This window comes from Macrobrachium nipponense, chromosome 17 (genome assembly GCF_015104395.2).
Source record: "Macrobrachium nipponense isolate FS-2020 chromosome 17, ASM1510439v2, whole genome shotgun sequence".
NCBI classification, from domain to species: domain Eukaryota; kingdom Metazoa; phylum Arthropoda; class Malacostraca; order Decapoda; family Palaemonidae; genus Macrobrachium; species Macrobrachium nipponense.
Genome location: NC_087210.1, coordinates 30,743,572 through 30,765,066, shown reverse-complemented (window position 1 = coordinate 30,765,066; position 21,495 = coordinate 30,743,572). Strand labels below are relative to the sequence as shown.

The 21,495-nt window shown below is 44.1% G+C and overlaps 1 protein-coding gene across 1 annotated transcript in view; it reads right to left on the bottom strand.

Moving 5' to 3' along the window:
- Positions 1 to 21,495, bottom strand: part of LOC135196162 (TCF3 fusion partner homolog) — a 103,015-nt gene that overhangs the window by 19,330 nt on the left and 62,190 nt on the right. The window contains exon 2 of the mRNA XM_064222735.1: positions 2,157 to 2,227. Within this exon, the coding sequence (XP_064078805.1) occupies positions 2,157 to 2,227 (71 nt within the window). The remainder of the gene's footprint in view (positions 1 to 2,156; positions 2,228 to 21,495) is intronic.

Sequence of the window (21,495 nt, the reverse complement as noted above, 5' to 3'; positions counted from 1 at the left end):
CGTTAGACTTGTTCAACACTTTCTTAGTGGACTGGTAAAGGACCAACTTCGGCAAACCTGATGCTACTACCCTCCTGTCCATTACAAAAATAGAAGGCGGCAACACAGGAAAGGCTGGCTCAAAGAAGTTTCCGATAGGTAGCAAGCAAAAACTTCAGAGAATCATGTAAGCTGAAGACGATATCAAATCCTGGTCCTCTCCTTCCTCTTCTGATGAAATGGGCAACAAACCGTCGTCCTCTCCTTTAGGAGCCGTTGCTGTTTAAGTGAACCAAGAGACAAATCATCCAACAAATAGCACTAGCCTTGGAAGTCGAAGCCATGGAAGTTAAGCAGTGGTAGTCGAATGGCTCTCCTTAGATGAGCGACTTGCAGGTGAGGCACTACAAGCCGCAGGAGGCGAATGGGACAAAACTCCTTTCGATGAGCTACAAGGGGTCGATAGTGTGACAGCTGTTCAGATCACTTCGGTGCTAGAATGCAACTGTCACCAGAGGGAACTTAACACTCTCTGGAGACAACTGGTGAGAATCTTGAATGACCTGAACAGGCGCTAAACTGCAGGAAGGCTGAGGACTCCAATGCTTGTTCAACTTCACTGGCAGAGTCAAACAGTCCATAAACAAGGCATGTCTCTTCAAAAGACGAAAACCACAGCACAACGCATTTGTCGCTTCTTTTCAGGTGACAACACCTCCAATTCGGAAGAGAACTGCACTTCACTAACATCAACGCCTTTCCAATGGCGTTTAGTCGACTCCCACGAGTCAACAGGCTCGACAGAGTCGGCAATTGCCCGCGAGTAAACCCCCTCAGTCTCCCTTTGACTTCAGATATGTCTTCTCCCAGGTGTGGGGGAGCAGGAAAGGGACCTTCGTCTAGGAACTGAGGGGACGGACAGCCACCTCTTCAGACACAACACTGACACTTGGCACATCGCTCATCTTTTCACTAGAATTTGATTTTTCAACAAAGGAATGAAAAGACAAACCCAAACCCAAACCCAAATCCATGACAGAATTGGCCAAAATCTCAAATGTCCTGTCCATTTTGGACTCTGTAAGGTCTGTAAGGTCTATGGTGTTCGAATTGGAAGCATAGGCTACCTGGACTGGAGTTAGTGGCAATGAAGTAGGAGGACTATCGACAGGAGAGATATTAGATAACAGAGGGGAAGAAAAAGTAGACTCCTTCACTTCTAAAGGCATACGAGTTGCTTCACTACTAGTTTTACTCTCAGCCCAAAAAGCCACCTTCCTCTTCTTATCTTTTTCCATCTTCTCTAAATGAGACTTAAAAGTTCTTCCAACTGTGCTCATCTAAGTCCTGACACTCAATGCAAGTTAAATCTTCAATGCAAGCTAAATCTTTGCTACATTCATGTCCCCAACACTTCACGCACTTAGCAAGCAGCTCATGCCAAAGCTTAGCCATTCTTGTTTTGCAGCGAAGACTGATGACAAACTAGTGTCCGACATGCTGATTTCCAATTCTACATATTGTACTTCATCACACACAACAAAAAAACCGCAAAGGCGATGAAAAGTCGACTGCAAGAACCACCAATGTTACTGCATGGCCAGCAGAAAGCGAATTGACGACAGTTAGCTCAGCAGTACAGGATAGTATTCCTAAAAGTGGACGGGTCCCAATGAATGTGAATTTTTGAATGCCAGGTGAGAAAGCTCATAGCTTTGTAACTGTTTGGTAAGTTACACATGTGAAAACACTCAAAACTAAAAAGATTGTCTGGGGATGAACCTAACAGGGCCAAGGTGAAAATGGCAAAAAAAAATAAATAAATAAATAAACAAATAGAAATAATTAAATAAATAAAAAAAAATAATAAATTGGATAAAAGTTATTTTACAATCAAATTTCCTTAAAATGACATCATCAGAGATTAAGAATAAACTTATGAATAAGTTGAAAGGACATGAAGCATGTTAGATAAGTGAGAAGGATAGCCTCCTCACAATAAAAATGAACCAATGAGTAACAGAAGACTGACTTTTGAACAGATGTCTCTGGAAAGGCAGTTGAATTGAGGACTTGGTAGGCATACAAAGACCAAAGGAAAACTGGCTGGTTCATTATAAGTGATTAATACTCTACTAACTTAAAACATAAGAGACTTAAAAAGCCTACATACTTACTTTCGTTCTTTCCTCAAACGCCGGACAATTTTCTTAACTTGATACACTCGGTGAACTAACATTTCATTTTCCTAGGGGAAAAAAAATTTAATATTTAGATAAACCATTGAAATATATACATAAACCACACTATATAAACTTTAATTTATTAATGTGTACCAGAAAAGCTACCTATTTAGAATTTTCATTGCAGTGCGACACGTTCCTGCATGACTGGAATTATTTTACAAACTTAAATATACACAAAAGTTAAGGTCAAACATTATACACAAACCTTTCCCAAAAGTACCATCACACTTTGGAAACACATCAGTTAAAATTCAGCACTCTCAAGTCTGATCTCCAACTTTAAACAGTCAATTTTTTCTAATTCAATTACACAGTATTAAATAGTTCATTGAACCTTTAAAAATATAAGGTTACTTGACAGATACACAGCAGAAAGTTCCTATACAGTTGAAACTTCAGCATAATTTGAATTTTTCATAGATATGCAAACCTGAAGTATATGGTTACACTTTTACAACAGGTGGACTGGTTTCTGAAACTTGATTAAAAGGTAGTTAAACAGTAGAAGGTGAGTGAGGGGGGAGACCACCCCCACACTTTCTTGTCGATGGCATTTTCTGGCTCAGCTCGTGTCGGCCTATGAAAGTATCCTTAATATCATTCTTTCTAGGTAAAATTAGCCTAAAATTACCAGAGAAAAACAAAATTAAGAAAATGTCAGTAAAACTGACTCGCTCACTCTTAAAAAGAAGTGTCGGTATGATATAGGGGCGAGTGTGGAACACTACCACGAGACAAAACACCAATTAGAACTTCCCTATCAGAATCCCCCAAGAGAGAGCTGATCCCAACGGGCGACGCAGCCTCTACTACTACTACTAGAGGACGCCACGGACTGCAGCGCCCCTAGCGGACATCCTTAAATTTTAGCGCCAGCGACAAGTCGCCATTTTCTTGTGCTCGTGCTTTTCTTGCGAATTATCCGCATCTGCACATGGAACGCTCGCAATCGCCACGGCTAAGTTAAGTAACTCATAAGTAACATTTTAATGTATTTTTGTCTTCCGGGTGCCGTATTTTCTTTTATAGGTCATATACGGTTCCCCGGTTGTCTCGTGGCGGCCATGCCGCCTCGTAAGAATTCCCGGTCCTCCATACTGGGACTTCTTATGCTTATGGGCTTACTTTTTTCACATTCATTGTTTACATCGAGTTTTAGCTAGTTCAGCCCTCCTACCATTCTCTTAGCTTGGTATTTAGGGCTCTTATTATTATTTTTCGGCCCAGCATCCCGGCTCTTGCTCTACATCGGCTATCGCTGGCTTCGAGTAGGCTTCTGTTTCTCGGAACAGTCTGCCTCCTCCTGGGCTCTTTCTCTTTTACTAAAAGTGTCTCTTCCCCCTTTTTCGATGTATATTATTTAGGGTGTTAGGCTAGCCTAGGTGCTTGTTCCACATGTTGGTACAGCTTGGTTCACGTGGCCCTACCACGGTTGTGTTGCTCGCGGCCTAGGCCACTTGCGGTCACGTGTCCTCTAGCACCTTACCCTACCCCTTCCCTCCCTCTCTGACGTAGGGAGGAGCTGGGGGACCCCTTGGTTGTCATTACAACCTCATCGCCTTCTCTCACACTCTCGGAGGTGACCGGGGGGTTCCGCCAGCAGGGGGTTTAGGGCGACCACTATGAGGTACCGGGTCTCCATACGGGTAGTCGGAGAGGCGGGGAGGAGTAGGCCATCCCTCCCCCCTTTCCTCGCTCCCGCCGTGTTTCGCCGGGACCTCCCTCCCCCCCGCCCCACTGCTCAGCCACCTCTCTTACGATACGAAAGGAGCCTTTCGTCGCAGCCGGGGCCCCCTTTGGTTATAGAAATTTGGCTCCGCTAGCGGGCAGGGTGGGCGCTATGGTTGGTCGCTTGCTTGCCTACTATATCCTTATATCTCTCCCCCGCTACCGGAAGGGAGCTTATCCTTACCTACGCACTCTTCTAGTAGACGGGTAGAGAGAAGACGTTTTAATGTTGTTTTAATTTTGTTACTTTAAGGATATATACCCTATTATATGATATTTTACAATGAATGGTGTGTTATTATATTCATTTTATCAACCATCCCCGCCATTGTCCGTCGTGGTTTCCATTACCACCACTCCTAGTTGGTTGATTCTTGTGCCTCCGCCATTGGCGGAGCCATAGCCTATCTTCCAACCTGGTTACCACACGTATTTTAGCAGGGCTCTGGTTTTATCTAACTTTATCGCTCCGGCACCAGCGGAGTATATGTTAGGCTGTAAGTGTTTACTCTGTACTCATGTACATTTCCACTTACAGGCTACCAACTGCCAGGTCCCGGCCTGTAATGCGACGCTGTATGACCCCTGTGGACATGACGAGTGCAGGTCTCACGCCCCGTGTGCCACGTCGTACAACGAGACGATCGTCTGGCACCCCGAGGCCTGCGCTATATGCTACGACCTGGTCGCTCAGCTGGGAGATGGGGTATGTCCATTATAAGGTTACTTATGATTTTACTAACAACTTCTAGTTCGTAAGTCTGTTAACCCTGTCCGCAATTGGTAGCTAATCCCACCTTTCTTTCAGGCTAGCGGTGTGAGGGAAGTCGCTCTCGCCACCCTGAAAGCGTGGGTGGGCGGCTTTGGAAAAAACGCCGCCAAGGGCCAGCCCTATATATTAGACAGGAACTTGGCCATCCAGATCTTTCCTGCGGGCAAGTCGACGGGCTACGTCGACCCCTTGGCCGCCGCCCCAGTGATAGCCTCCATCCAGCAAGAACTCCAGCAATCGTTTGGGGTCGTAGCCTCCCAGGAGTCAGTTCCGGACGTCGCTGCCCTGGACCTGAACCTCGAGCCGATGGCGGTAGTAAGTGAGGATTTGTTGGTTGAGGTAGGTTTGTCGGGCGCCCAAGGTCTTTCCTTGGGCGCTCCTGGATCTTCTCCTGTCCCTTCTTCTTCTGCCTCTTTCCAAGGCTTTCCGGGATCCGAGATCCCTAGCCGCCCTCCCGCTCTCTCTGTACCTCCTAAGGAGAAGGGAAAGAGAGAACCGAAGACCCTATCCAAGACGACTTCTAGGAAGTCGTCTTCGTCTTCTTCGGCCAGGAAGTCGTCGACTTCATACGCCGATGCGGTGAAGGCTAAACCGAGCTCTTCCCAGTCGAAGAGCTCCAGAAGCAAGGCTTCGAAGGAGAAGGCTCGCGCTACCACCGAGTCGCTGCCCTCTCCCGCCTCCGCTGCCCCCTCTCCGGCTATGCCGGCAGGGTGGCAAGCACCAGCTCCTCCGTTCCCTCTTCTGTCTCACCAGGAATGATGGAAACAGGTAGGAGCGATGGTAGGTTCCAAAAAAAATTTTTTCGGCATGGGGAACACTTTTGAGCAGATGTTCGCACAATTGTCGAACAGTTTGTCTCAAACTGGACAGACTGTCCAGGACTCTCTAACAGGATGAGACGAGAATGAGGACCGAGTAGCTGGGCTATCTCAGGCTCCTCCCCCAGTCTCCCCTGCATCTAGCACGGGGATTCTCCAACTTCCGCCTTACGACTCCTTACCAGCTTTCTCTATGGAGAATCCATGGAGAGTAGCGGCCTACGCTCCTTTCAAGGACGGGATGATTTCGATCCCGGAGTTTGTACTCGAAGGATTGAGGACTTCGAGTTCTATCCTCCGGGCCTGTCGCAGCCTTTCATGGGGTATGCTAGGCTGACGCCAACAGCTCTTACGAGAGAGGATAAGATCTCGAAGGAGTCAGTTCTCTACAGTAGAGATCACGCACAACGAGAATGGGTTCACTGCCTTGAGGACTGGGAGTGTACTAACACTAGACTCCAGGCCTACAAGAGTCCCTTCACTATTTTCGCAACGGAAGAGGAGGTCTCTCTTCCGTTCGCCACGAAATTGGTGGAGAAGGCTCTTCAGGCAGTCCTCAAGGATGAGCCCATTCCACAGTTGAAGGAGTCGGAGTCTACCTCTCCACTCTTCCCCGCCTTCGGAGAGTTATGGGAAAACCTGCCAGCTACATTCACGCTGGGTAAACTCAAGCCGGACTGCGCCATGGACCAGTTCGGTGAGAAATTAACCTAGGCTGCCGGCCCAATTCCCTAATCCAGGCAGAGTTCGATGCGCGAACTAGGTTTGGCAGGTCCCTTAACTCTCTTATCGTTACGGAAATGGCTGCTCTTTCATACGCTAACGAACCGCTGTTCAAGATTCTGGCGAAATCACAGTTTCAGACGGTTCTGTTAGACGCTTTTGACTTCTTCCAAGCCAGGAGGAACTGCCGGAAGCATGTCCTTCAAGAGTGCACTATCAGGCACGAGCCTAATAGACTCTTGGCTGCGAGCATGTGGGGAGCGGATCTCTTCCCAGAGTCCGCAGTGAACGAAGTCCACCACGAAGCTGCTAGACTCAACCAGAGCCTTAGAGCTAGGTGGGGTATTTCCTCTAAGAGGAAACAGGAATCCGTTCCCACTGCTGGCAAGAAAGAAACCAAAGAAGGCTGGTAAGAGGATTCCAGCCATATAAAAACAAAAAACTCCAGCATCAGCAGCAGTTTGTGCAGGCAGTCCCAGTTACCCAACAGGGACAACCTGCCACATCTAAACAGACCCAGCCTTTCCTCCTGGTGCCCCAGCAATCGCAACCTTCTACTTCCTACGCTATCTCGCCTGCCTTTAACCCTGCTTTATGAGGCTCAAGGCTACTCTCAACCGAGGGGTAGGGCGAGGTTACTTTCGTCATCGTGGCGCAGGAAGGGGCACAAGGATGTAAGCAGTTCAGATGAGGGCTCGTGGTGGCAAAACCCGCCCATCAGCAATGAGGCTCCCCAGGTTAGGAGGGAGGCTGTTCCTCTTCCGCCACAGGTGGGGGTTCAGCAATTGGGCACAGAGTATAGTGTCCAAAGGATTAGGCTGGAGTTGGATCAAGGATCCTCCCCCAATCAAATCATTTCATCAGATACCGTCCAAAGGAATTGATAGGAGATGTACGCGGAAGAACTCCTTCAGAAAGGAGCTATTGCGAGAGTCAAACATCTAAAATTTCAAGGGCGCTTATTCAGCGTGCCAAAGAAAGGCTCAAACAAAAAGAAGGGTAATCTTAGACTTGTCAAAGCTAAACTCTTTCATTCGCTGCGACAAGTTCAAGATGCTTAACCTCTCTCAAGTAAGGGACCCTTAACTTCCGCGTGGAGCCGTCACATGCTCCATCGATCTTACAGACGCATACTATCATATCCCTATAGCCAGGCACTTCCGCCCATTCCTAGGATTCAGGCTAGGAAATCAGACATTCTATTCAAAGTGATGCCCTTCGGTCTGAATTGTAGCCCCCAGGGTATTCACAAAGATAGCAGAAGTGGGTTTGTACAACAATTGAGAGCTCAGGGAATCATGGTAGCGGCATACCTCGACGATTGGTTGATCTGGGCGCCAACAGTCGAGGGATGTCTCGAAGCTACCAAAAAGGTAGTTCACTTTCTGGAAGGCACATCTGGGGTTCCAGATAAAACAAAACGAAATCCAGACTTACCCCGGAATCTCGTTTTCAGTGGCTAGGAATCCAATGGGATTTGTCTTCCCACAATCTATCAATCCAGTGGCCAAACGGAAGGAAATAGCAAAATCTGTCAGGCAATTCCTCAAATGCAAACAGACATCAAGAAGAAACCAGGAGAGAATCCTAGGGTCTCTTCAGTTTGCTTCGGTAACAGATATCCTTCTGAAAGCAAGCTGAAAGATATAAATCGAATTTGGCGGTCAAGAGCAAACTCCAAATATCGAGACAAGTTGTCAGTAATTCCTCAGATCCTCCGCAAACCAACTACGGCCTTGGTCAAAAGTAAAGAACTAGCCAAGAAGGTTCCCCTTCAATATCCCCTCCCAGTGTTAACCATTCACACGGATGCTTTCCCTTCCCGGTCCGGGTGGGGGGGATACTCCAGTTCAAACAGGTTCAGGGGACTTGGTCAGTTCAATTTCGCCAGCTCCACATAACGTGTTGGAAGCAGTGGCAGTATTTCTTACTCTGAAGAGACTGCTTCCCCCCCGAGACGAAGTCATCTAAGGCTAGTTTTGGACAGTGCAGTAGTAGTTCACTGCATTCAACAGAGGAGGGTCCAAATCCAAGCATGTGAACCATGTCATGATAGCCATCTTTGCTTAGCAACAAACAACAAATGGCACCTGTCTGCCACTCATCTGGCAGGAGTAAGAAATGTGATAGCAGACGCCCTGTCCCGGTCAGTTCCTCTGGAATCAGAGTGGTCTCTGGACGTCGGGTCATTCCAGTGGGTAAGCCGGAGAGTCTCAGGTCTCCAGGTGGATCTCTTCGCCTCACAAGCGAACCACAAGCTCCCTTGCTATGTGGCCCCCAACCTGGACCCTCTGGCTTATGCCACGGACGCCCTGTCGTTGGATTGGAATCAGTGGAGGAGAATTTATGTTTTTCCTCCAGTGAATCTACTCTTGAAGGTCCTGGACAAACTAAGGTCCTTCAAAGGGATAGTAGCTCTGATTGCACCGGATTGGCCCAAGAGCAACTGGTATCCTCTTCTTTTGGAATTGGGTCTCCGACCTCAACGGATCCCCAATCCCAAACTGTCACAATCAGTACAAATGAGGACTGTGTTCGCTTCCTCAAGAACTCTCCAGACCCTAACTTTATGGATTTCATGAAGTTTGCGGCTAATAAAGATGCTGACATTGATCCACAGAACATTCTCTTCCTAGAATCAGATAAGAAGAGAGGTCAACCATTAGACAATATGACTCAGCTGTTAAAAAAAAATTAGCATCTTTCCTGAGAGAATCGAACACCACAAACCATGACAGTTAATTTGGCGATTATCCTTTTTCAGATCCTTGTTTGAAAAAGGTTTGAGCAGCTAGCACGATTACCACTCACAAATCGGCTTTGAAGAAAATCTTTCAAGTAGGTTTTCAGTAGATTTGACTGAATCTTATTTCACATCTATCCCTAAAGCCTGTGCTAGACTTAGACCTTCTCAGAGGCCTACTACAGTGTCATGGTTCTTAAATGATGTCTCAAACTAGCTTCAGATACTGACAACTCATCTTGTACGTTCATTATGCTCCTGAGGAAGACATTATTCTTACTAAGCCTAGCCTCAGGAGCTAGAATTTCAGAACTGTCGGCTCTATCCAGGGACGCGGGTCATGTGGAGTTCCTCCCATCAGGAGAAGTTCTACTTGCCCCGGATCGTAGCTTTTTAGCCAAAAATGAAGATCCTCTTGCAAGGTGGGCCCCTTGGAAGGTGATCCCACTTCCACAGGATCCTTCTCTCTGCCCAGTATCAACCCTTAGAGCCTTTCTTTCTCGTACTTCTTCTAGATCCTCAGGTGCTCTCTTTATGAGAGAAAAAGGTTGGTACTTTATCAGTTAAAGGTATTAGACAGCAAATCCTACTTCATTAAACAAGCCAACCTGAGTCATTCCCAAAGCACATGATATCAGGGAGTAGCCACCTCATTAATTATTTCCAACATATGAACTTTGAGGATCTTAAGAAGTATACTGGATGGAAATCCCGACAGTCTTTAAACGGCACTATTTAAAGTCCTTGGAATCTTTAAAGTTTTCAGCAGTAGCAGCGGAAACATAGTTTTCCCCTGATACTGTTTAGTAGTTGTAGTATTGATCCAGGTCTCCTTTCTACCTACTTCAACCAACATGCCTCAACCTATCGTCAGGCTACTCAACATCATAGCCTTAGCCGTTGTATCACATAGTGGATTGTCCCTTATTTTTTTGCTAGGGACAACCAACCCTTGTACTGATATGTATTTCAGTGTTCCTACCCTTATTTTTTTGCTAGGGTAGGTAGGACACAATATGTTTGTATATTCACCAATTGGGTTTGTGATGAGCTTCAGTCACAATGTGTTTGTATATACTTGAATTAATTATGTTTATGATGGATTTGAGTGTACCTATCCTTATTTTTATGCTAGGATAGGACATGTATGTATATTTGTAATCATATTCTACTTAAGTAAACTCCCAAGTTTCCTTATTTTACATGCATATCTGTAAATTTTAATTATCTACCACCTTTAAGTACGTTAAGGTTACTAACATTCTGTTGTTAATTATTAGAATAAGTTAGTTTAAGTGCTTAATTTGTAGCTGTATTTGATTTACTTATATTATATCCATCATTTTAAACTGTTTTTTCATTATTTCCTTTTCCATCTTGTCTGTTTCTCTGGTACTCTTTCATAGGCCAACACGAAGCTGAGCCCAGAAAAAGGGATTTTGACGAAGGAAAAATCTATTTTCTGGGTGAATTGGCTCGTGTCGCCCTATGAAACCCATCCCCTTTTTAGGTTTGTTTTCCCCCCCTGGCAGGACAAGATGTATTTATGTTTATTTAAGGATGTCCGCTAGGGGCGCTGCAGTCCGTGGCGTCCTCTAGTAGTAGTAGTAGAGGCTGCGTCGCCCGTTGGGATCAGCTCTCTCTTGGGGGGATTCTGATAGGGAAGTTCTAATTGGTGTTTGTCTCGTGGTAGTGTTCCACACTCGCCCCTATATCATACCGACACTTCTTTTTAAGAGTGAGCGAGTCAGTTTTACTGACATTTTCTTAATTTTGTTTTTCTCTGGTAAATTTTAGGCTAATTTTACCTAGAAAGAATGATATTAAGGATACTTTCATAGGGAGAACGGACGAGCCAATCACCCAGAAAATAGATTTTTCCTTCGTCAAAATCCCTTTTTTCATATGACAACAAAGATAGATCTAGGGTTGGTCATGGATGGGAGTGCGATTAACACAAGACTTCAGCTTGCATATCCTGGGTGCATATCTAAGAAAGATATAAATTATTTAAAATATGACATTTTTTGTAATAAAATGAGATTTTTATGCATACTTACCAAGTAGTAGTTACATAGCTATAGTTTCTATCCGTCAGCCACTAGAATTGTTGAAATTTGTGGTAGCACTATTTTTGTTTTGGCTAGGGCGATACCACCCTGCCCACTACCAGGGGAGAGAGAGGAACCAACTCACGAAAATCAGTTGTTTACGCCCTCCTATCCATGAGAGGGGAGGAGGGAGGCTTTGATCATGTAATTATATATGTACTTGATAAGTATGCATAAAATCTTGTTTTATTTTAAAAAATTTATATAAAATATTATTTTTATTTATATAACTTACCAAGTATAGTTATATAGCTGAATCCCACATCGTTGGAAGTGGGATCCATGGATCCTCACATACAATTTCATATAACAATCATGAAAAAGATGCTCACAGTGCTAGCATTAACATAATGCTATTGGTTCCTTACCTGTTAAGAGACAATTACTGCAATCTGGATGACACTCATCTTAAACTTGTAGAGGCGTTGGTGGTTATAGTCAAGGAAAGGATTGCCCTCTACTTAGTAGAATCCATGCAGCTAAGGAATAGTCTGTGGTTAACAAGGTCTACACAAAGATGCCCCTGCCCAGGATGCAGTACCACAACAAATACATCAAAACCAAAGTATAAATATCTCTGGCCAAAAATATAAAAAAACCACACCCATCTATTAAAAAGGACTGAAGGATACTCCTGGTAGTTAAATAGTACCCTCCAGGCTTCCCTTATGACTCAACGACCTTACTCAAGGCGAAGAGAACAGATTAGGAAGGAACAACTACCTCTACAACCTTACTCAACACCGGGCCAACAACTACACTGATCAGCACTACCAACAGTATGTTGCTTGAATAATGGAATCTGGAGAGAGGTTATGCTTAAATGAAAGCGAAGTTGCCATTACTTTCACTTAGAATTAAAATCTGACTCTTTAAACTTGGAATGCATCTCCACAATCAGATTTCTCAAGAACGCAAGGGCGTTCTTATAGGGCATGACAAGTTACTCAAAGAGCACCAAAGATGATCAGAGGCCCATGGATCTTCTCCGTCTGCTGTAGGTAATACTTTAGTGCTCTGACTAACCATAGAGAACAAGGCCAAGGCTTGGACGGGGTCTCGTTCTTCGCTAAAAATCCTAAGGTTGTTGCACAGACAGCATTACCTTGAGCAAATCCTATTCTCTTATCCATCAAGTGGAGTTCACTCACACACTTTGCCGTGGATAAGGCAACCAAGAACAAGGTTTTCTTTATTAAGTCTCTCAACTGTTCAAATTGTGGTTCGGACAGCCATTTGAGAACTACATCCAGGTTCCAAGACAAGGTCTTGGGTTCTTTCAGTTTTTCAGTATCAAAGGACCTGATAAGATCTGAATGAATCTGCTCCTAGGGAGGGGTAGATTTGGCAACTTAAAGACCAAGCCAAACATTGCTTTATATCCCCTGATAGTTGATGTAGACAGGTTTCTGGATGTCCTCAAGTATAAAAGGAAATAAGTCATTCCCACTATAGATGTCTTTGAAGATGAGATGTTATGCTCCTTGCACCAAGAGCAGGAAGTTGTCTATGTACAAGCAGTTCTAGCAGATCTGAGAACTATTCCTGTGCCAGCCAGAATGGTGCAATGAGGGTCTGGAAACGTTCTGGTGAAACCTGAACTTGTTTACGACCTCTCTCACCATCTTGAAACCAATCTGTGAGCATCGCGTCTGTTGCCAACGCTTGCAGGTCCGGGAATGACGAGCAGTAAAGAGGGAGTTGGTGGTTTTTGATGTGGCAAACAGGTCTAGCATTGGTCTGGTCCATAATCTCCAAAAGTCGAGGCACACCAATGGGTCTAACACCACTCTGTGGGAAGAATCTGTTTCTTGTGGCTTAATTCGTCTGCTAGGATGTTGAATTTCCCCTGGATGCACACAAGGGTAACACCACTCTGTGGGGTTAAGGATTCTGGTCTGGTTCCAATTCCTCCGATAAAAGAACCGGGCTCTTGCTGCTTCACAGAGAGTAAAGAAGTGTGTTCCTCCCTGTTTCTTGATGCAAAAGAGAACTTCTGCATTGTCCGAGTGGACAGCTACTACTTTGTTGTGGACTAGGTCTGCAAACTCCAGCCCATGTCCCCAAGATTTCTTCGTCTCCCAGGAGAGCTTCCCAATCTAGGTCAGTCACGTCTGACTAGAATACTAGGTCAGGGCTCAGAGGAAGACAGGGCTTCCTTTCTAATAGTCTGTCTTCTGATCTCACCAAGACAGGTCCCCCTTATTCTCAGTTGTTACTGGGAGCACAAACAAGTCTGCATATTTCTTCCTGTTCCAGTTTATCTTGAGGAAGAACTGGAGATTCCTTTATCTTGGTTGTCACCGGGAACACAAATGAGTCCGGATATTTCTTCCTGCTCCAGTTTATCTTGAGGAAGAACTGGAGATTCCTCATGAGTAGTCTTCCCAGTGACACAAACTGTTCTATAGAGGATAGGTTGGCCATTAGCTCATCCAGTCCTGAGCACTCTTGAAGGACTAGAAAACAGTCCACCTTCTGTAGGCACGACTCCACTCATTGTTGATAGGGAAAAGCCTGAAAAGCCACTGAGTCGATCCTCATCCCTAAATAAGACTAAATCATGATAGGAGACTAACTGCGACTTCCTCAAGTTTATCAGAAGTTGCAGTTCCTGTGTCAATGAAGGAATTTTTTGCAGGTCCTCTATGCACTTCTCTGTATGCAACCGAAGAAGCCAATTGTCCAGGTAAAGCGAGATTTTTATTCCGACTAGATGTAGCCTTTTTGCAATGGGGGCTAAGACACAAGTAAACACTTGAGGGGCTGTCGAAATCCTGAAGCATGGAGCTAATTGGTATACGTACCATGTTTCTGAAGACAAATCGAAGATACAGTGGACCCCCCATATTTGCGTTCTCTGGATTCGCTGACTCACACATTCGCGGATTTCTCTCGAGAACGTCTCCCCGCATTATTCGCAGATAATTCGCACATTCACTGTATTTTTCTATGAGAAATATCCACTAATTCCTGGCTTTTTTTAATCAATTTCATCATAAAATGCACTTTTTGTGATAAAAATATTAAAAAAAACCAAGTATGAACATTTTTAGTGGGTTTTTCTTGAGTTTTAACTAACAAAATAGGCTGTTTTTAGCCTTTTTATAGGGGTTCCAAACATTTGCGGGTTCTAACTACTCATCAGGGGGGAGGGGGGGTGTGTGGTGTGTGTGTGTGTGTTCTGATACGCATCCCCCACGAATATGGGGGGACCACTGTAATTCTTGAATCCTGGGGAATCAGGATATGGAAGTATGCATCTTACATATCGATGGAAATCATCCAGTCCCTCTGACACATGGATGACAAAACCGTCTGATTTGTCTCCATCTTGAATTTTGTCTTTCAAACTAATAGTACATAGTCTGCTGTAAAACCCTGGAGTTAGCAGATCTACTACCAACTCTATGGCTCCCTTCTGCAGAGGGACGAAACTTCTCTCAACAGGGCAATGAATCTTTCTGAATTTCCCGAGTAGGCTGTCAAAGCTATCAGAGAGCTGGTTAGGGTGGCTCGCTCTTGAAAAGACTAGCATGGCCTTTACAATCCAAGGTTCTGCCACTCTTGCTTCTCAGTTCATCCAAAACTGGCAAAGCCTTGCTCCTACAGGTGCACAGAGGACTGCTCTCTCACTTTTTAGTGGTGACCTTGGAGTAGGATATCTTAATGGTGAGAGGAGTGATAAAAGAAAATTTTAACCACCCCCTCCTGGGTAAAAGTGCTTCTGAACAAATGGGGCTAATAACCATTAATTATGAGAATATTTTGTATTGTTAATGATGTATTATCTACTCATGCAGAAGTTTTTAATGATGGATTAGGTTCCGTCCCTGGGAAAGTGAATTTAACTGTAGATGAAGCACTACAACTTGTTGCAATAACATGCAGAATACCAATTAGTCAAAAATTATTGATGATATGGAAACGAATAAAATTGTGTGTAAGGTTGATCAACCAACTGATTGGGTCAGCAGAATAGTAACTACAACTAAGAGTAATGGGGACATAAGCATCTGTATCGATCCACCGGTGTTGAATAAAGTTCTCATAAGGGAATTTCATCCTATACCAGTAATAGATGATATACTGCCCGAATTGTCCAAGGCAAAACTCTTTTCTAAGTTTGACTTAAAGAATGGCTATTGGCAGTGTGTACTAGATGAGGAGACAAGTCTATTGACAACATTTCAGACTTCACGGAGCAGGTATAGATGGCTTAGACTACCTTTTGGTCTAGCTGTAAGCAGCAGAATTTTCCAAAAAGCTGCAATTGGCTCTTGATGGTCTTGAATGTGTTATGTGTACTGCAGATGACATCTTGATAAAAGGTGTACAAATAGAGGCATAAAGCTAAATAGAACCAAAAACAGAGTCAAATACAACCAAAACAGAGTTAAGAAAGCCTTACGTTACTTTTCTAGGTCACAAAGTAACTACTGTAGTGACGGTTATGTTTGTTTGCTTGTATGGTGTTTTTACGTTGCATGGAACCAGTGGTTATTCAGCAACGGGACCAACGGGTTTACGTGACTTTCCGAACCACGTCGAGAGTGAACTTCTATCACCAGAAGAACACATCTCTCGCTCCTCAATGGATGGACTGAGAATCTAACCCACGACACCGAATTTGTAACGGCAACACCATACCAACCACGCCACTGAGGCGCTTAGTAACGGTTATGGCCGATCCTTCAAAAGTGAAGGGAATTTTAAAAATGGAACCACCAACAGATGTCACAGGTATTCAGAAATTTGGTGGTATGGTAAACTACCTAATCAGGTAAATTTTTACCTAACTTATCTGATATAATGGAACCATTAAGAAAACTGACACATCAAATTGTTGAATGGGAATGGACTGATGTGCATGATAAAGCTTTTAACACTAGTATATGACAAATTTTCTAAGACAATTTGTATTTTTCATAGCGACAAACCTCAGGTCTTAGCAATAGGATAATCTCTAGTGCCTAGCTGGATCCGGTTAAAAAGCAGATGAAAGCAAGGAATCTTGTGATACCTGGCAACGCATGCGTAGCTCGGGTGAAGGAATGGTCAAGGACCACGCAGCTACGCCAGTGTGTCAGTCTTCCCCAACTCAGGATGTCTTAACAACAGAGGGGCGGCTTTCATCTGCTTTTAAACTGGATCCAGCTAGGCGCTAGTAATTATCCAATTGTTATGACCCAAGGTTTGTTCGCGTATGAACAAAAAGAAGCTAATTTCCACAACACCAATTTTGCAATACAGTGGTACCTCGAGATACGAAATTAATCCATTCCGAGGCGGTTCGTATCATGAGCTTTTCGTATCTCGGACCGCATTTTACACGTAAAATGGCTAATCCGTTCCATGCCCTCCAAAAACACCCCAGTAAATTTCATAATAAAGCTAAACTGACCTATAAACAATGAAATACTACAACAATTTGGACCATTCAATACCTAACTTAATACGTACTGCTAATATACCTGTAAATAAAGTGTATTAGTGTACAAGGTATACAAGAAATACTGTACGTATGTAGTAAAATGTGGAAGCTTACCTTTCGAGTGAGGCTATCTCCGAAAGTGGCGACAGAGGGGGAGGACAAATGGCAGATATGTACGTACACTTAACTTTACGAAACACATAAAAAAATGTAAAGAAAACATACATAAACTAAACTTTACGAAACACATTAACCAAAACTGTAACACTTAACTTTACAAAAAAACTAAAATGATATTGTTATGATACAATAAAGTTTGTTCATACTTACCTGGCAGATATATATATAGCTGTATTTTCTGAAGTCCGACAGAATTTAAAAAACTTCCGACACACGCAGTGGTCGGCCAGGTGGTTAGTACCCATTCCCGCCGCTGGGAGGCGCGCGGGTATCAGGAACCATTCCCATTTTCTATTCATAATTTTTATTTCCACTGTCCCCTGAGGGGAGGTGGGTGGGTACTGATTATATATATCTGCCAGGTAAGTATGAACAAACTTTATTGTATCATAACAATATCATTTTGTTCATGAAACTTACCTGTCAGATATATATATAGCTGAATCCCACCGTTGGAGGTGGGAGTAGACAGAATAGAAGGATTTGGGAAACAAATGCATGCAGATGATTTACATCTTGGTTCCACCTGTTAGCATAGCCGACTTCGTGATTACTGTCACCCAAGTCTGCTTCTGCTTTACTAGAGTTGCCAGCGAGGTAGAGACCTATAAAAGCTGGTGCACTCCAGATGATCGTCAAAGGGCGTGGCCACAATGTGACTAGACCATATTGACCATACCATGAGGGCTAAGAAGTAAAATAAATATATATATATAAATATATATATCACCACCTGACCAACCTAGCCAAAGTTAAGTGTGTTAACTAAGGCTTAAGAGTTAAGAAGTCGCCGTTGTCGGCGACTCAACAACTAAATTAAGAGCTCTTCCTAACCATTTTCTACAGAATAGGATGAGTGGTACTTCTTGCCCCCAAGATTGTGTCTGCAGACACGTATGGCCCCTAGCGAGCAGCAGATCTCATATGCCATCTTCACATCTCGCAGGGAGTGTGAAGTGAACACAGAGTTGCTTCGCTAAAACATGGTACTCAGGATGTTGCTGAGTGCCATGCTCTGTTTGAAATGCTTCCGAGGCCGCGCCTCACCTCGTGAGCATTCAGATAAAAAGATTTCAAATCTCTGTGCAAACACAATGAAGGAGCATTTTTGAAAGAACTCCTTAACACTAAAGCCAGGGTGTTTCTTCGATATGGGCAAGTCTGGTCTTTTTCGGAACACTGCAGATTGCCCGAATGACTTCGACTTTCTTGAGTTTTATGTAGATAAAAACTTGAGAGACCTGACAGGGCACAGGACTCTCTCTGGCTCCTGCCCACTAACTTGTGCCATCCTTGCTTCCAAGCTCCTGGCCCAAGGACAAAACGGGTTTCCATTCTTAGGCCACAACGAAAGGCTTAGAGAGCACAGCCTTGTGTTCTCTAAAGCCAAAACTTGTGACGATGGCTTAAATCTCACTAACCCTCTTTGTCGTATCTAGGGTGGTTAGAAGAAGGCCTTCCTGATCACATGCAAGAAGTTAACAGGTAGGAGAGGTTCGAATGCTTTGACATCAAGAACTTCAGACGACGTCTAAGTTCCATATTGAAAGCTTCGATCTGGACATGCACAGTCAGTCCGTCTGTACTAAAGTCAGGTGACCGACCAGTTGACCAGTCAGACGAATCAAGGACAGCAAGGCTGTACCCTGAAGACATAAGGCACTATTCTTCGCTGAAGGATGAGTGTCTGGACTGCCTGGGCGATTCAATCTAAGCAAACCTTGGGGGGTGTATCAACGCAACCCAACGTCGTCAGCGAATCAACTCCTGACATCGAGCTCTGTGCCAGGAGAAAGGAACAAGGAGCAAAAAGGCGATTCAGTCCCGAAGGAAGAATGCCTGACAGTCCAAACCTGGTCTCATGTTACACGATCATCGGGGGTGTATAAACGCAACCGACTTCGTCAACAAGAAACTCAGGGCTACTATATGTCGCCTGATCTCGCACGGAGTGTCTGACTCCGAGAAAACAGGTGAGACAAAAAGTAGATGGTGAGCGAGTTTCGAGATTCCACAGAACTCAAGATCGTGAAGGGCTTGTTGTTGACAGACGCAAATCTCTGAGCCCAAAAGCCGTCAACAACATATTTGCGTATTCTTAAATAGTTGTGACTGCCAGCTTATCCCATTCTTCAGACGGAAATGGAAGACGGTAATCTTATTCCTGTCAACATCTCGATAGTCTGAACGTTGTCAGACTCAGAGCGAGAGGTTATAAGGTACCTTTCGAGTTAGAGTAGACCGACTCTCGGAAAAGGTCCTTGGAAAGTGAACTAGGAAGGATGTGGCCTCTGTGAATCCAGGATCCTGAAGGCAACATGGGGCGATCAGCGTCATTGTCGCTCCCTGTGACGTCATAAATCCTCATTACATTCCTAAGCGATTGAAAAAAAAAAAAAAAAAAAGGGAAAAAGAGACTAAACATCCATCCCCGTTTAATATCATAGGATGGCGTTTAATGGTACCGATCCCGGATCGAGAAAGGGAGCAGAGAAGAAGAAGCCTCTTCGTCCTCAACATATCGAAGAGAAGAATGAAAGGGCGTCCCTAAAGTCTTCACAACTCTCAACATACTTCTAAAGAAAGATTCCACTCGGAAGTCAAAAGTTGCTGCCGTCGATCGAGACGATTCGTACGGACTTTTGCAATCCTGTAACGAACCTCTAGAGGATCGTTACATTCTACGCCTGTTGTTATAATAGGCTCTTTCTCGTAAACTCGAGCAGGGACCGAGAGAAGATACTTCTTAAGATATGAGAGAGCTGTGGAATATCTGAGTTGATGTGGACCACTGGTTCCAAAACTCGTTTCGAGGACTGGAGGGACGACCGAATTGCATTTACTTCTTTCAGATTAAGATCCAGACATCTGAAACACTATCCAGATGTCCGGCACCTTCTTTCTATCATGACGCACTGAGAGATGTTCAGAATAATTCCTAGATCTTGAATAATATTTCAGTTTCCCGGTAGGAAAAAAACTGTGGTCTGAATTGCAGTCTATTCGGGGAAAACAAACTTCTTCAGGAAGGAAATGGTCCCCAGCAAGCTCATCCATTCCCTCCCCGAGTATGCTTACTTCCCTATAAGGCTGTGCTTTGCCTAAGCAGGAGAGCATATAAACGTGCAATGTTGCGGTAGACTCGTAGTTCTATACCGTGCGGTAAACGAGCACCGAAAGGATTGAGATAACTCTGTTGAACATAGTAAGGCAAAACGAATACAACGTTTATTCATTCACGTAAAGAAATCCCTCAATCTTAGGCTAAAGTCCGTGATTGTAGGACAGAGATACAGTTAGTCAGTCAATCCCGCAGGAGAGACGTAACCGCCAGCACAGAGATACGGTTAGTCAGTCAATCCCGCAGGAGAGAGAGACGTAACCTACCGCGCATGACAGCGCACGATCTGTTACTGGCGGCTCGGTTGGGGAACTTGGACAATCAGACACAGCAGCAGCCAGCAGCTTACGAACGTCGTCTCTTAACTTTATGTCTGGGTTGCCAGCTACCCTATTCTACGAAGAAATAGGTCCGTTATTTTTTGAGCAAAAAGAGACTCTCAAGCTGGTATATTTAAGCGAAACAGAAAACGCTAAATATATAGATGCGTTTGTGTCGTCAGAACACTACCATACAACGGTAAAAAGATAAATCGGAAACTCCTGGAAGGCTGCAGGGAGTAACGATTAAATGTCCTTAAAATAATAGACAATAGACCTATCGGTTGCCATCCGAAGAGGTAACTACAGCAAGCGTGTATGACTTGAACCAACCAGTAGTAAAATAACGCAAGGCAAAATATTTTATTATATCACAATAAAGTTTGTTCATACTTACCTGGCAGACATATATATAGCTGAATTCGGAAATACAGCTACATACATATCTGACAGGCAGTTTCATGAACAAAACTTAGAGAATCGAAGCAGACAGCTCAAGCTTCTATGTTATTGGACATAAGCGTTTCATATTGACGTAGTCTACAAGTCTATTTCTTGTACGAGTCTGCGAATGACGAATGAGAGCTCTTCCGAATCTGTCAATAAGAGCTTATTCGCTTACGTAATATCAAGTTAAAGAGATGCTTGTCAATGAGAACTAACCCATTTACGGGACAAAGAGATATTTTGTCAATGAGGGGATACCCACTTACTTGACAAAACGATAGTATATTGTCAATGGGGGAAAGTCACTGAATTGACAAAACGTAATCCAGGAAGTCGAGCATTTTATTTTTTCGATTCCCGTCTCAAAACGAGAAAGGGGCAAGAATCCTGTTAAGAGACAGGGCTTACGGCAGGTAGAACAACGATGTTCAATTCGGCAGCGTAGTCCCGACTAGAAACTAACCAAATCTATCATCTGAAAAACCCTTTCAGATGGGCTAAAAGCTTGCAAAATTATCCTGGGAAGAGGAAGAAACTTTCCAACCAGCTTCCTCTCCCGTATCACAACTAATGCCTGCTAAAGCTTAAAATTTATTGGCAGTATGGCAAAGGTTGGCAAAGGAAGTCCTGTCTTGCGCTTTCCTGAAGAGCGTCCTTTTTGATGAATGCCTTTGCAAGAATCCTACTGAACATCGCCGAGACGTCGAGCCTTTACATAACCCGTAACTGCCTTATCGCAAAGTCTTGACTGCGGTAGAGAAAACGAGATCTTCCTTGAGCTTTCCTTAACTCCATCCACCTTTGCGAAAAGCAATATAATATTGACAGAGACCTCTTGAATTCACGAAACCCGAGGTCTTGCTGGGTTTCGAA